The sequence below is a fragment of the Notolabrus celidotus genome, chromosome 13 (assembly GCF_009762535.1).
Source record: "Notolabrus celidotus isolate fNotCel1 chromosome 13, fNotCel1.pri, whole genome shotgun sequence".
Lineage (NCBI taxonomy): Eukaryota > Metazoa > Chordata > Actinopteri > Labriformes > Labridae > Notolabrus > Notolabrus celidotus.
The window spans coordinates 25,254,091-25,270,761 of record NC_048284.1 but is presented as its reverse complement, the minus strand read 5'-3'; the positions used below and the strand labels follow the sequence as shown (position 1 = coordinate 25,270,761).

The following is a 16,671-nucleotide window of genomic DNA, read 5'->3' as shown; positions in this document are numbered from 1 at the left end:
AACTTAAAACGCTCACTACAAAGATATTTGAAAGCCTTTTACACTGAAAGGTTACTCACATCCTGCCACTACTCAGCATTTCTGACTGATCAGTCATCTACTGTCCTAAAACTGTAAATATGAAACCGCTGGCCAGCGGGCTGAGATTATGACATCTTTAAAAAGTTTATAAAGCGACCAAGAAAGGCCAAAAGTAATGGAATTGTTTGATAAGTGGAAAGTATTTCGCAATGCTTTGGCTGAGTAGTTCATCTTTTTAATCAAATGTATTAAAATGATTTCGCACTCGCTGAATCAAATGTCCTCTTCATGTCCTGCGTGTGTAGCCCTTTGTAGTTTCTATGTAAACTAAACCGTGTACATTATCAGGAACCTCAGTGGCCCCATGCGCCCCCCCTCCTCACAGCTGTGAGCAATAAGCCTCCCACCCCCAACTCCTGCTGCACAAACCTCCTGAATGCGTGCGTAAAAGGCGAGTTTACCGAAACCGGTTGGCTGGGCTGTACGCACACAAGTGCACGCACACATTCACTCAAACCGGTGGATGAACTTCAGCTGGATAATGGATTAACGCATCAGACAGATAACGAAGACGAACAGCATACTATGAGCTCCAGATGTCAATGTATTGGAAGAAAACACCCACCCACCCACGGCGGAATGACTCACAGTTTAAAGTAGTTGAATAAGCGAGCGCCGGTGCGGACGGGGAGATTCTGCGTGGGGTATTTGACTTCTTTCTGGTATTTAAAGCTCCTCAAACTGTGGTTTTTATGGGGAAGAGAGGCGTTGAGCTCGAGCCGCCATACAGACTGACAGTTGCTGCGAGAAGCGCTGGTGCCAGATATGGATAGCGCGCGGGATACCTCAGGACGCTGGTGCGCATCTTCATAAAGTGCGACGCTTCGAGACTGACGAGGCCCAAAACTTCCTCTGTCCGGAGTCAAAGTCGCTGTTAAACGGTGGACGTGCGTGGCAAAGTCGCAACACTTGAGTCAACAAACTCAGTGAAGGTGAAAAGTTTGACATAAGCCTCCAAAGTAACTTTTACAAATCCTCACAGGAGGCTTTGAAGATGCGTCAGGAGGTCGCTTGGAGATTTCAGATGCTGCTCGTTATTTGGTCAACTCTTCTCGTTAGTTTGGGGACAGCGTTTCCTACCAGACACAAACATGCCGGCCATAAGGTAAGTTTTATTCACATATTTATCAAGACTTGGCTTTTTTAAGACTCATGTACAATTTTCATAAAGTTAAGTAGTTCTAAAATCGCACCTGCTGCTAATGACTTGTACTTTTCCTTGTGATTTATCAGCTCGCATCGTGTTTCAGCTTTGTTAACTGTTGTAAAAAGCCAATAAAAGTGTTCAGGTTCTTTCTGTTTTTTGGTAAAAATGCCTCAACATACTTCAAAATCGAGTAATACAAACAATATTTTCATGACACTGACAATAGAACACAAATATTTCATAAAATAAAAACCTAAGGCTTTCTTAAGGAGAAAAATAAAATTCCCACCGTAATTACTGTTCTACGGAAGCCACAAGAGGACATGCAGCCATTAGTTTTACTTCCTCTGTTTTCAGAAATAATGAGTTTGCTGATCTCAGAATAACAAAACTGGTTTTCCTATAATGTATTACCTCATTGCAGTATACCTGAATCTGTTATAAAAGCAAAATCATCTTCATCATCTCACAAAAACTATAAAATAAGATCTCAGTTTACTCCATTTCAAGGCAATGACCTGCTTCATTTTGTTATCTTATAAATATCATATTCTACCATGAGTGTACCCACTGGTACACTAAAATAGGTATGTGAGAAAAATGTTGATCACTTCCCATTTAATGATTTAATCTATCCATTGACATAAACAGAAAATAAGGATGAGAAGTTCTGATTAAAAAATAAGTTCTTCCTCCGCGCTCACTGTGCTCTTTGGTTGTTCTTCTCTCCATGTATAGTCAGAGTTGCCATAACTGGGCAAACTCCCTGCCATAATAAATCCAAACTCCTTACACACACACACAGGCTGTGCAGTGTGTGGTGTGTGTACTCCAGTGTTTGTGTTACGCACAGACATATTTGGATATCAAAGTCTGTTTGTGTGTGTTTGTGTCAGGGTTCAAGTTTTTGCCTTTGAACTCTCCTTCTTGTGTGGCCTCCCATGGATGCCCTGTTGGGACTCTCTCTCTCTCATCATGTGTCTGATTGATGTCCAAGCAAAGGGAGACAGGGAGGAAAAAGAGGGAGGGAAAGGAGAGAAGAAGGGAATGATTAGTGAGAAGAAGAAAGAAAGAATCTCACTGTGGCTTGTGTGATTGTTCATTTCATTCACCAAAAAGGCTGCAAGTTGGTGAGTCTGTACTTTCGCTTGCGACCTGCAAGATGCGTGTCGGTAAGTGCTGGATGGAGAGGAGAGATTAGCAGAGGAGGAGGAGGCGGAGGAGGAGGAGGAGGAGGGGAAGCTCAGTAAAGCGGGTGCCCAGTAACGAGATGCTTATGTAACCAGAATAAGGCAAGCCCTCGGCATCTCTCACACTGGAGATGGGGGTCAAGTGTCACTCATCTGATTGTTTACATTGGCTCTTTTTTTGTGTTAATGTGGAATTTCCTGTTTTTGGTTTTACCCCCATCTCTCAGCAGTGAAAAAGAAGAGAAGGAGGGGGTGTTTGTGTTGAAGTGGCCTCTTTCCCAAATATCACGACCTGTTTGCCCTAAATGTTTTGTACCTCCGACCTCCACAACCTCACCCTGATTCCACCAGGCATGCATTTGTTGTCCCGTTTCCATTTGCAAAAGACGGCGATCAAAGAGCGTCTATAGTTTATTGTTCTTCTGTAATGGTTTGGAAACAGCCAAGTGCAAAGGCCTTTGATATCTGCGGGCGCATAAATCAGAGCTGCCACACTGCCTGCCTTCCCAGCCTGCCCCCCAACCCCACCGGATCCCATCGCTGCCCCTCACCTCAGCCCCTGCTGCCCCCATCCAGACTCCCGACCCCCTCTCCCTAACCTGAATGTGTGTCACAGCCAGCAGTAGCAATGCCAGTAGCCTAAATGAACCCACTGTTTCACTCTAATGAAAGGAAGACTCAACGTGTTGCCAAAAGGTTTGATTTAATGTTTCTCTTAGAAGAGAGAAGCTCTCCAGACCAGGCTGAGGTCCCCCACTGCATCCAGATAGTCTCCCTGTTAAACACACTGCATGCCATCATCCGTGGAGCCTTTGATCAGAAGAGCCCCTCTACAGAGAGGAGGAGAGCAGGATCAGAGAGAAGAGGGGGAGGACGAAAGGAGGAGGAGAGTGATATACAGGGGGAAAGAATACAGGATCCAGATGTGTAGCAGGACAAGATGAGGAGGGTGTGAAAGTATGTGGCCTTTCCCTTGACTCTGGACCCTCTGTGTCTGCATGAGTGTGTTAGGTGTTGGGGCTTGTATGTGAGTGAATATTGTCACTACTGGACAGATCTGATTGTGATGCAGTCCAGGACAAGAGCTGGGTCAAATGCAGCGTCATGAGGGATGATTCAATTCTTAAACCAGACACCAGACATTAGGTGATACATGATGAGAGCTGAGGACTAGAGTCTATATTACTTGTTATGCTAGCATAGAGATTGTAACCTATTTAAATGATTTCATACCAAAGATTTAGAACATACCACATAATATTGGAAGTATTGGTGTTGGTGCTTCAATATAATAAAAAATATAATTTACTTTGAACAGGATCAATACACACAGACCTAACGTTTTCATCTAGCGAGAGTTCGATCAAAGCAAGTGATTAAAAAGTGTCTAAACTATACAACATGTCCACTTTCACAAACACTTTATTTTTTGGGATCACTGATTATTAATTTAGACTAAACTGAAAAAAGAAGGCATCCAATTGAACACGTCTGTTCAGTAGTTATTTTTTCTCAGACGTCACGCTTAAATTAGGAACCTCAAATGCTGTTATAATCATTAGTCATTACAATCATTACATATTGTCATGAAAATTGTGTAAATGTAAAAAACCCAAGACTTGTAATTTCTTCACCAGCAGATTGCTTCACAACCAAAAGAGAAGAACAGTGAAATCTAGAAGGACATCTGGTTGCATCAGAAGCTAAAGATACACATTTTACAGCTCTAAACAAGACAACAGCTAATCTCTGTATTCAGACTTAGGGCAACCTCCGGTCTCAAAATATGAAGCCCATGCGGAAGTGTTATAAACTGCACTTCAGCATCTGCTTGAGGCTGGCTGCAGAAACACCGGAAACCACATACACACCAATTCAAAAAAAGATGATCTTTGCAGCAGAAATAAACATGTTTACAGCCTGGTTCAAAAAACAGCTTGGGTATGAAGAGCTCATTTCTCTATCGGCACACACTGTAAGGGTGGCAAATTTTTTCAAACGCGACGGTTCAGAAGATATTAAGATTACGATTTTTGCCTATTTAAGGACATGACTTACTTGAGTGACAGACGGGTGTATGAATGCTAACATTAATGCTTTGTAATACACTATAAGCAGTTTATATGTCAAGTTAGTAGGCATACTATCTACTAACTTGACTTTAACTTTAGTATGCCGTTAACAACATGCTAACGCACGTGTTCTCTGCGTCATGCAAGGTCATCAATCACATAAGTCTGGTAGCTATCACTACGAAAGCTAGCATGCTTGTTGGGCCATATATAGAATTCAACAACCAAAATTGATCACTTAAACAGCTATGTAGTTATTTGGCTACATCTAACTACATAGAAAAACATATTTCTTGTATTTGAATGCCAGTTGTTGCTGGCAGACGAGCTCTACTATTAAATAGTTTAAAGCATTTTGAATCAGCTGGGTATGACTAGTTAGCTCCTGTCCCTTACTTTTAAACTCTGGCCAATCTAGTACACATATTGAATTTTCCACATAAAATTGCATACTGTGAATTTAGAACATACTGCATACTCAATGTGACACCATACTATGCATTGTGTATTAGTATGCATTTTTGGACAGAGCCATAAAACCTTTAAGGAAGGGAAAGCTTTCAGTCCTGGGTAACTTTAATATTAGCTCTGAGTGATGTTAACTAGCAATTATTTAGATGCATAAATTACTGTGTCTTACTGTTATGCTATAAAATGGGAAAGGCTTTCACTCTTGGATAAGCGAAGTTGAACATTCAACGTCAATGGTAATTGTGAAATGTTAACATTATCTGTTGTTTACATTTGGATAATGAAAATATCAATTTTCTTTCAAAGTTGCTTATAAACTGTGAGGTGGTGTGATGATAGCAGTTGTCAGATTATCTGTGTTTGTATAACTTACAACCTGGAGCAGTAGGGCAACATTATAAAATCAAATGTTCATCCAAGTTTCACCAAAATAAGTTCACTTTTCTTAGGTTTTACGTACGTGTTAACCAATTCAAAAACACAGCGTACAATGATACAAAACAGCACATAGCACGTAGCATGTATCTTCATCTGGGATTATTATTTTTGCTTGAAAATCACCTCATCAACCTATTGGTCATCTATCCAGCAGCTAGTTGTATTAGGTTGAGTTTCATTATATCAAGGGATGAAATCTGGAACCAAACAGGTCAAATTTAAATACAAATAAAATAATACATACATAAATAAAAATCCTTAAAATGTCAACTCTATGTAGTGTATGTGCATCAAACTAAAATACTTTTCACTTTCACATCAACTGTTTTGTTAACCTGTTGCGTTATATATTTGCATTGTGTGCTCTAAGTTCTCCTACTGAGTGACTGATATCACGCCGGAGTGTTTTCAGCAGCTTTGCCTTAATAAGTTAATAATACTTCTGTTTCTGAAAATGTTGCAAAAGCCCGTGTTATTGTAGCCTGTGTAACATTTGCTTTAGGGATATCATCACAGGCAACATGCTAAAATGCCTCCAATAGGTTATCTACTTGTCACCACCCGTTTAGAAATATCTGGGGAAGGGGCCAACTTCTCTTCATCCATCATTTATCATGCTTGACTGGCTTCTCCTCTAAACAGCCATAATGTGTTCACATGCTTGAATTTGACCGACCACATAACTTCTTTATGGGACAATCACAGGCAGTCAGTGAAAAGTACGCGCCGTTCTAGAGGCCACAACTATAAATCATCAACCGTCTGGTCATTAATTCAGACATTTCTTTTTCTCTTTAGCTGTCTAACAACAACTTCTTTGCTCATAGTGGATAAAAAAACTGGCTCAGGTCAACTCTCAAGGTCCTGTCCAATCATGTTACGGGGCCAATTTGTCATTTTTAGAATCATATAAAGAGTAAAGAGTAAATGGCAGATTAGTTTCACTAGTTGTTTTCTCAGTGTTTGCTCTCCAGCATGAAATACATTTGTGTTATTGACATGAAAAAGAATCATACTATATTACATTCTTATTACTATATCCATATCTACAACCCCCAACCATTATCATGCCATCATTATTCTCAGAGATCAACATTCCCTCCTGTTTTTCTCAGTACTGTAATACCCAAAAGGTCAAATTAAGTGGTGGCCGTAGTGGCGGCAGCACAGCAGGTTCAGACACGCTCGCACCAGCCCAGGGGTCCCATGCCTCCCAGGCCCTCTCATTAAAGCTAAAAGAGGATCTCTCTGGCACAGGCCCCTCTTTGTCCACGGCCTGGATGCCATGACTGTTGTGGGAAAAAAAAGAATGAAATGAACGAAGGCGGGTTGGTCACTTGGCTGGTTAGTTGGATGCCTCAGGGGCTTTTTGGAATTGCTGACCAAGCTACAAAGTGCTACATGGTTTCAAGGTTTCTTCCTGGAAACAGAGCATTGATTGTTTTTAAACTCATCAATGAGCCATTATTGATAGATCTTTTAGCCCCCGGCTTTTAAATATATATCAGTTCTTCTCATTGTTTGGTTGTTCCTTTCTTTATTTAAGTTGGTTCCTGCAAAAATCTGGCTTCAAGACATTTTTTCCTCTTTAATATCCCTTAATTAATTTGTAAAGTTGTTCTGAGACTGATAACTGTATAGCTCTTGTCTCTATTACAGCCTAAAATGGCGTGTCAGGGATCAGTGAGTAAGCCGGTCAATGAAACTGCAATTTAATACCTTGAAAGAAATCATCTTCTTGTCTTGTTCTCCAAAACAGTAGAAGACAGAGCAATGATATCAAACTGCAATAACTAACTGTTTTAAAGCTGCAAAGCAGAACTACTATAAAATCATTACCATGTAATGATAGCAATTTAATACCTTGAAAGAAATCATCTTCTTGTCTTGTTCTCCAAAACAGTAGAAGACAGAGCAATGATATCAAACTGCAATAACTAACTGTTTTAAAGCTGCAAAGCAGAACTACTATAAAATCATTACCATGTAATGATAGCAAACTACAGTTGGTGCTATCTTAGCAAAAAAAAAAAAAAAAACTCCATATAAACTCTGAGTGTGTTTGTGTGTTTCCACACCTGGATCATTTGAAAGTGTTTTTTCTGAATCAGGGATTGTTTCCCTTCTCGGCTCAGATTGTGTGGACTCTTGTGAGCACAGATTTTGCACTCTGATGTGGTCTTGGCTTGCTTGCAATCGTACCCTGGAGCAGTTTGTTTGCAGTAAAAATGCAATGAACTCAGCAACTGGAGCAAACAGCTGCTTGACTCATCACACTAGTAGCAGTAAGTGCAGTAATACAGTTACTACGCAATTTTGATTGCAACTTAATGTTGGCAAAAAGTAGCGCTGGGTTGAAGTTACTCGATGTCTCCAGCCAATTAAACACCTGTAGAAGAGCTATGTGTAGCAACATTGCAGGACTCCACTTTGTGACTTTTTTGAGCGTCATCTGGTAAATCGTCAATGAGTTATTTGACCTCCTTGCTGCTCCAAGATAACCCACGACTCATTTTGTTGGTAGGTTAACTGGCTCATGTTAGTTAGCATCCTGTGCCACCAGTACAGTAAATGTGTTTACCTCCTCCATGAGAAAAGGAGACTGTGCCATAGTGACGTAAGGACAGCTCTGCGATGGTGTGTTCTTAGGCCTGATTTACATTATAGCAGCATGAACACAAAAAGACCTATCATCTCACCATCTGAATCCCAACACTCTTAACCTTACATCTTTACTTGTACCGACAGGCTCATGGCCACCAGATCCACAGTGGTGGGGTCCAGAATGTCGCTGAGACTTTGGAGCAACAGAACCAGGTCCAGAGCCTCCTCCCTGATCCCCACAGCCATCAGAGGAGGTGGTCCCATCCCCAGCATCGCTCAGTTGGGGTTCTTCCACAGCCGGAGCCTGAGGAGGAGACCAAACCCTTCATCCTGGATCTCAACAACTTTCCAGACCTGACCAATGCTGATATCAACTCACAGAACCCAAACATACAGGTGAGTTTGGAGACAGCAGATGTTAAGGCCTCTGCATTTGGGTCCCTAAAGATGTTGATAAAGCTGTTTTCCGAATATCAAAGTTATCAAGAAAGGGATTGAACAGAAGAAGAATTAAAGTCTGGTTTAAGCTCTAATAGCGTTTACGTGACTGCGTTGAGTTTGTCTGCTGTATCCAAACAGTAACTAAAGAAGCTAAATTATGCGTTAAATTAAATCCATTCAAATAATGAGAACCGGGGAATTTTCTTTTTCATTTGGTGAAATGATTTATTTCCTTAATGTTAAACAAAATCAACAGTCTCCCAGTCTAATCTTAGGCACACAGCTGTGTGTTTTCATGCTACTGTTTAATTAAAGCGTAATAAAGAAAAACAGACTCTGTAATCATAAGTGTTAACCATTTATCCCCATCATCTTCTTCTAAATTGGCCCAAAAAGATCAAAAAGTTGTTCTGTTTAACTTATCTCATGGCAGTTATGCGCTCCAGCTCTGGTCAGTGCAATCAGGATGTGGTTAGAGGGACATAATGATGATGACGGCGGCTTATGTCTACATCAAGTACAGAGACCAGTGACATTTCTGATGAGTTTTCATGTAGCCTGTGACCAGATGTACTTTAATCCAGCTAAAAGACTTCACTTCTTTTTATTAACAATACAAATGAAAGTATGTGCGATCATACCTATTTACAAATTTTAACTAATTTAACAAAAGCTAAAAAAAGAGCAGTTTTCCTCTTGCCTGGTCTTCGAATCAGCTGAAGCGAGACTTTAGTAGTGCTGTAGCTCAGATGAGTCATATTGAGGTAATGAGAGGCACTTATCCAGAATAAAAGGTTCACATTCTCTCCCTGAGAAGATCGTTTACTTGTCTGAATGCTCATGCTCACGTCTGGATGGCTGACTTACATCCGGTGAGCACTTCAACTGGATTAAAAAGTCTTTCCTTCACATTTGAGATAGCTGATTTCCTGAGCAGAAAATATTATGTAAGGATGAACCCAGAGTATGTTCTTTTTTTTGGTGTATCAATTAAGAAATTGTGACTTCAGTTTGACAGAGGTCCTCTTTTCCACACAGGTAACCATTGAGGTGGTAGACGACCCCCAGATGGAGGTCGAAATGGACCTGGCCAACGAAAAAGAGTGGCTGCCCTCCTCGTCCTCCTCCCCCTCCTCCACAGTAGACTGGCTCGGTGGCAAGAAGCTATTCTGGCCCCTTTTCTGGAGTTATACGGATTCCAGCGAAGACAGCAACAACCGGTCAGGTGCAGAAGAGACTGGCGAAGAAGAGGAGGAGGAAGACTACTCTCTGGATTACGGCAGTGAGGAGCCTTTACCCAGCGGAGTGGGTGGAGACTGGGATACGCGCTGGAACGAGGGCTGGGATCCAGTGCAGAGCTACTATGGTGAGAATTGCCAAGTTATGCAGTCACTGTCTGCTAGTACAGACACACTGATGTTTAGACACACTTTCATCAAATCAGGTCTGAGTTATTTGAAGAACATTTGTTGGTTTTATTAAAGAAATAATGCAGAAAGGTATAGTGAAATTGAAAGTGTAAAATGAGAGACAGAGAGAGAGACAGAAGAGAGAGAAGAACAGAGTTGCTGCGGAGGGCTGCATGTCGACTGTCTACACAGTCAGAGAGAGCCAAACGATGCCAGCATGCGAGGCAGCATGAGCACTCGACCATCAGGACATTGTGGGTTGTGTACACTTTGAAGTCGACACTGGTCGTGCTGGTCGCGGAGGCCTGCCTTTTGAAGATGGGTCCGATGCGCTCGCTAATGGCAGCGTGAGGCCGGCACTGTTCCCTGGGACAAAACATCCCTCTGCTTGTGGACAATTAGAGGGCAGATTGGGAACACAGAATGACAGGGGCCATTCGGCGGGCCCTTTAATCCCACCCCAGGACCCCATGGGCCCCCCCAGACCCAGGCGGCCCTCTCTGCAACTTTGCGGTTCGGTCTTTTTGAGCTAGTTCAAGAATTTCAGGGGGCTTTCAGGGCTCTGCATAACTTTTACAGTCCTTTCCCCCCTCTTAAATTTGCCTTCCACCAGTGGGAAAAATGCTGCGTCTCCCTGCTTGCACACACCACAAGTTGTAGAGGTAGTAAATAAATAGAGAAAGAGAGGTGTACGTACTGAATGAAAGAGAGTGAAGATGAAAAACATAGACATAAAGAGGGAATGAAAAAGAAAGTTTGATGGGTTTTGCAGTGGTTAAGCCAGTGTGTGTGAGGCCTACTGTAGATCAGAGCACTGTCATGGGTTAACCACAAACTAGAGCTTTCATTCTTCAGAGACATTTCTCACAGACACTAATCTGTGCATGATGGATCTGTTTGTTTTCCTAAGGTTTCTGAGGGTTAGTGATGTGTGATCTTAAAATTAGCAAACAGGTGCCTTGGCAAGTTGAAACTCTTTGACCTTCTCTTATCCACTCTGCTAATATATAACCTGTATCTGCTGAACTGTTGTGCGTTTAGCCAGCAAAGAGCAACAATGGCTATAAAGTGGTCACATCTAAAGACTCGCTTTACATAAATCAAGGATGTCTGCCTTAGCTTCTTCTGTAATTACGACTCTCCTGAGACCTCATTCCCGTATGGCCACATGGCGAGTTGGCATCGCCCACAAAGTCAAATTGGGTGCTCGCTACACCCAAGCTGGTATTTCTGCACCCACCTCGCCTTTAATCAAGAAGGACTTGTTTCCAGTGTTATTAACACCACAAGGAAGCATGGTGCGGAGGCGGACAGCCACAGTACAGCTTCCCTCTCTTTAATTTGACTGAAGTCGTTTTAAAAAGAATATGGGCTTGCATGGGAAAGGTTCAACCAGGAGAAAATTGTCATTTATATGAACTGAGTCTGTCCAGGAATGTGACTTCTGAAGTCCCAGCTGAGATAAACACCAAACTGTGAGGTGTAGACTGTTTTTTGTTTTGTTTTGCTTTGCAATCAGACACATTTAAAGCTGCTTACTTTAAGTTGGTTGAATACATTTGATCTATTTATTGAATCTATTCCAAACAGCAGGATGTAAAAACTGTTCTTTAGATGGAGCTCTAACCATATAGAGTAGGAGTGTCAAATTATTCATTTATTGAATCGTGATTAATCACAGAATTTACATTGTTCATTGCGATTACTCTTATTTTAAATCACATGTTTAAAATTGATTGACAATGTGAAGCTTTTTTCCTAGTGTCTTGATTTGTAATCAAATGATCTTGGTTACAACGGTGGGTCTAAAAGTTAGTTCACAAGTTCAAGAAGGCTTTCAAACTCCACAATCTTAATCAGCCTGCAAGCTGTAGCCAAGCGGCAACCTCCGGTCTAAAAATATGAGTCAATGCGGAAGTGTTAAAAGCTGCAGTTCATCGAGGATCCGCTTGAGGCTGGCTCCGGAAGTACCGGAAGTCACATACACATAAATGGGGAAAAGACGATCTTTGCAGCATTAATAAACATGTTTACAGCCTGGTACAAAAGATGAGTGTAGTCTGAATAGCTAATTTCTCTATGTCCTCTCACTGTGAGGGGGGTGAATTTTTTTCTAATTCGGCAATTTCGAAGATATTGAGATTACCAGTCTTCCAATGAGAGGCACAGCTGCCTGTGGGAACACTGCAGCTGTTGGCTAGGAGGCTCAAAGCCCGCCTCTTTACGTCACACTGGCTCGACAGAAGCAATATGGCTGCCGCAGCCGTCATTCTGTGTGCATGGCCAGCAAGTGGTATGTGACTGATGTACACTGGTGGTAACTCAGTTCACATCAACAGAAAATGCAAAAAACTTTGGCTTTGTTGAGAGAACCATCTAGCAGAGCTTTAAAGCTGAACTTGCCAATCAAAGGACCGGTTTCTTTATTCATTTTTGGTGAAGGAGGTTTGTTTCTGGTTGCCATTGTCACAACGTCACTGATACATCGATTCCTGATTTCCCAAACTACAGGATGGGCGGAGGGTCATTATCAAGGAATGTGCAGTTAATCCTAAAAAAATAGTGTCTTTAAAAGTAATTTGCATTAACATGTTATTGTTTTAACTGTGACATGCCTCATATTAATATACCATCAATTTGTAAATAGCACATTTAGTTCTGATCCATTGTGATACTTAAGACTTTTGATTTGTTTCCTTTCCACAGAGAAAGACTCTGACGAGTGGACCCCCTGGTCTCCCTGTTCAGTGACATGTGGTCATGGTGAAAGGAAGAGGACAAAGTCCTGTGGCTACTCCTGCACTCTGACTGAGGCCTCCAAGTGCGACCTAGAGCCGTGTCCTGGTGAGATTATATGCACACATGAGGAATAAGAACAGGTCTAGGCCTTTGTTTGTATTTTTACTCTTTCAGCTGTTTTTAATCTTCAACTGATGTACCGCTCTCTTCTTTAAAGGTGAAGTCAACACTGTGGCCGAGCCTTTTCCTTTCGAGATGGAGAATGGCACAGAGCCATTTGGGGAAGGTGAGTTTTTCATTTTAGAAGATCACTTTATAAAAGATCATGATAACTTTGACCCTGTTTACTCCAAGCTGTATACATTTACTGTCAACAGTTAAATAGCTAATTTAGCCCAGAATATTCTACAGACTTAGGTTTATGATAATCCCTCAGCTATTGCTCTTTGAAAGATACAGCTGATATGCTGCCACAAGGTTATGTAGGTTTTTGGCTTATTTATGTTCAATGTTCCTGCATGTCAGGGACAGGATTCAGATTTGGCTCCATATTATTGGCTGCTTTTCATGCTACCTTTTGTGCTACAAACTGTAACGCTCAACTTTATGTGGCATTCCTGTTCTCTTTCCAACAGATGTGGACAGCTGTGAGAAGTGGCTCAACTGTAAGAGCGAGTTCCTGCAGAGTTACCTCCATCGGGTCTTGTCCGAGCTCCCCAGCTGTCCCTGCTCCTTCCCCTCTGAGGTGGCGTACACTGTGGTCAGCATCTACGATGAGAGTCATGGCCGGCAGTACCGCTGGCGGGATGCAAGTGGCCCCAAGGAGCGTCTGGACATCTACAAGCCATCAGCACGTAGCTGCATACGATCAACACTGTCCAGTGACTCATCTACTCTGGCAGCGCAGCACTGTTGTTATGGGGTCGGCGGGCGGCTGATCACTCGGGGGAAAGGCGCAGGCACGCCGAACCTGATCAGCACCGAGTTCTCTCCTGAGCTGCACTTCAAAGTGGATGTGCTGCCTTGGATCCTGTGCAAGGGGGACTGGAGTCGCTTCCATGCGGTGCGGCCACCCAATAATGGACTGAGCTGCCCAGAAAATCCTCATGAAGATGTGTTCATGAATGAACTTGAAGAGGCCAGGGAGTATTGAGGAGCCACAGCCAAAACTATCACTTCACTCTGAGAGTCAAAGGGCCCAATCCTAATTTGAGCAGGAACTGCCAACCTTCAAAGTCATGAATTATAACATCTACTCTATGCGTCATGCATTGACTCAGAGGAAATGCTAACTTGTGGCTGGGAGATTTGAGGGCTTTAACAATGATGGTGAAGTGTGGCTGCCCTCAGTTAGGATTTGGCACAGTGTCCTGATATCAGGCCTCACTGAACTGAACTGTATTGCAGGAACGGAAAGAAAATGCAGTGTTTTCCCATCGCTTGCCAACCTGTTCCACATCTGGCATGACATCAAGCTCTCTTTCTTCATATTTGATTCACTCTCCTGGGTGCGTGTAAGCATGATGTCTACCTGCTGGCTTTCTTCATGGTGTCCTGGAGCGCTTGTGATTGACAATAACAGCATATGGTGAACATCCTGAATGCGCTTTTTGTAGGTTTGACATTTGTTTGAATGTGGGTGGGTTATAATGATGAAACAAACACATGCATGGGAAGACTCCAACAGATAAATATATCCACTATGCTGCTACAATAACAATCCTTCAGGTTTTACAAAAGGTTTTAGGGGAACAAGACAACATGACATAAATAAACCCAAAAGATGCCACATGCAGTGCCAGTAAGGAACATTTCAGTCACTAGATTTAGTAATTCTAGAGTTATTTGAGACCTAAACCAGAGGAAAGCTACTGATGTTTAAAGCTTGTTTAATGAGAATGATGAGAAAAGCCCTGAAAAGTAGTGTCACAGAAACATCACATTTGCTGTCAAATGTTTTGTCACATGATTTGTGTCATGTTTTCCCCACATTTCCACTGCCAGGAATATGTTTCGCCTGGGTGCCAAAGATTTAAAAATTCAGACTGTTGGTGCCTGAGTAAATCCAAACTCCTTAGTCTCTATGGTGCGAATGTAGGGTCAAATTCACTCTACAGAGAGTAGATTGTGCTCATAGATGTGTCTCTACAATGTTCTCAGGGGGGCCAAATTTCCATGATACATACATTCATTCACTTACCTCTACAGTGGAGCACTATTGAAAGACCAACAAATAGTATTTGGGTTAAAGTTAAGATTACAGAGCATTGGTTGTGTAATCCAGATTGGAATAAATGAAGAGATAACGCCATCAGAGAGCAGTTTGAAATCACTTAAATCTGAATAGTTGTGGCTGATTGTTGTAGAAAGATGTCATTGCTGTTTAAGCTTTTGGCTTAAGATCTTTGGGTTTATGTCCAGGACTAGATTAGATAGAAAAAAAACATACCTTCTCAGATAACCTTCCCTATAGATTATGTTTGTCCTCTTCTCCTGGTGAACGTATCACACACGTAAAGGCAACATGGAAGTTGTTGCTAATTTCAAATATGTCTGTAGCATAAAGGATTGGAAGGGCTAGTGGTGAATTTTAATCAGAATAGAAGACTCTATAACAGTACTTTTGTTGTTACACCTCTGTCAAAAACAGCGGCCTTTATTTTTAAATTTCATTACAAACACCCTGAAGTTCCAGGAATTGCCCTTTCTATCCAATCTAGTTCTTTCCATGTTTGCTCCAAACCTTTTTCAGGAATTCTGCTTCCAGGTGTTAATGCAAACAAGCATTTTCATTTTGGAATCACCAATTTTCAAGGATGGCACTTTATTTAAGGTATATATATATATATATATATATATATATATATATATATATATATATATATATATATATATATATATTAATATACAAAAGATATATCAAAATGTATTCATGTTTGCCAATTGTTGATGTTGGTTTTATTATGAAGGGAAATGCTGCATTGTTCTGTTAAAGTGCTTATGTCAAGTTTTGTGTGGAGGAAGCATGATCTTGTGATTTCTGAATCTAGTATTACATATATGGTGTTGTACAGTATTTATTTGTCTGTTCTCTTTTTTTAAGTTTGCTGAAGCTTTGAAATGTCTCTATACTCAACATGGTGCACTAATGGGACTGAAAAAATGAAGGCATCCGCTATCAAAAGGGAAACCACTCACCTCATATCACTTCAAACAGCTGCATCAAGTGTGTGTTTTATTCTACTTTGTACTGCAGTGCTCTCTGAATATGTTGTTGCAATTATACTGAAGAAATATATAAAGACCTTGCATTCATCATTTGACTTTTTGATGTGTCATTTCTTTTTCTATGCGAAGCTTCTGTGCAGTAAAGCCGAACATAGTGTAGTACTGTACAGAGAAATTCATTCACAGCTGAGTAGTTACACTCTTTACTGACATACACATTTTTCCACGGTTTTCCTCTCCAACAAGACGCGTACAGTGCAGCAAACATTCCTGCAGAGTGCAAACATGTCACTTTCTTACTTAAAGCAGCAGCCTGAACAGACGGCTAACAGGAGAATGTATTGCAAGTCTAGCCAAACAAGAAGTGATACAGGAGAGTCTTTCAAATACTCAAGGTGACATTAACGTCCTTCCTTTGAGGCATGAGCAAGTAAGAGTTGAATGTTAAAGACACGTTTTTAGCAGAGAGCTATTCAAGAGGTAGATACAACTTTCATGATTGTGTAAGAATGATGCTACAGGAAGCAACAGTTAGCTTAACACAGCACACGTGTTGAAACTAGGAGGACACTTTTGATGAAATAAGACCTATATGGGGTCGTTGGCTGGTTTGCAAATGAATAAATATTTAGATTAATAGTACTCTCATGTTCGTATGGTGGTTCTAGAGCAACACACAGCAGCTACTTAGCTTAGCTTCGTGCAAACACTTGAAACTTTTGGAAACAGCCAACAGTGCTTTCTATACAGGTAAGAAATACATATTTCAAAGCTTACTAATTCACTTACATCGCCTGTGATATGTATTGAAAGCTAAGTGTTGAAACAATCCAGGGTAGGTGTTTTTCCCG

General features: G+C 41.3%; 1 protein-coding gene across 1 annotated transcript; it reads left to right on the top strand.

The window, feature by feature from the left end:
- The first annotated feature begins 490 nt into the window (after positions 1–490).
- On the top strand, positions 491–15,419 carry ism2b (isthmin 2b). Its single transcript, XM_034699746.1, has 6 exons — positions 491–1,186; positions 8,148–8,399; positions 9,483–9,810; positions 12,560–12,697; positions 12,810–12,878; positions 13,228–15,419. Exons 1-6 carry the CDS (start codon positions 1,076–1,078, stop codon positions 13,743–13,745), a joined length of 1,416 nt encoding a protein of 471 aa, XP_034555637.1. The 5' UTR covers positions 491–1,075; the 3' UTR covers positions 13,746–15,419.
- The last annotated feature ends 1,252 nt before the right edge of the window (positions 15,420–16,671 follow it).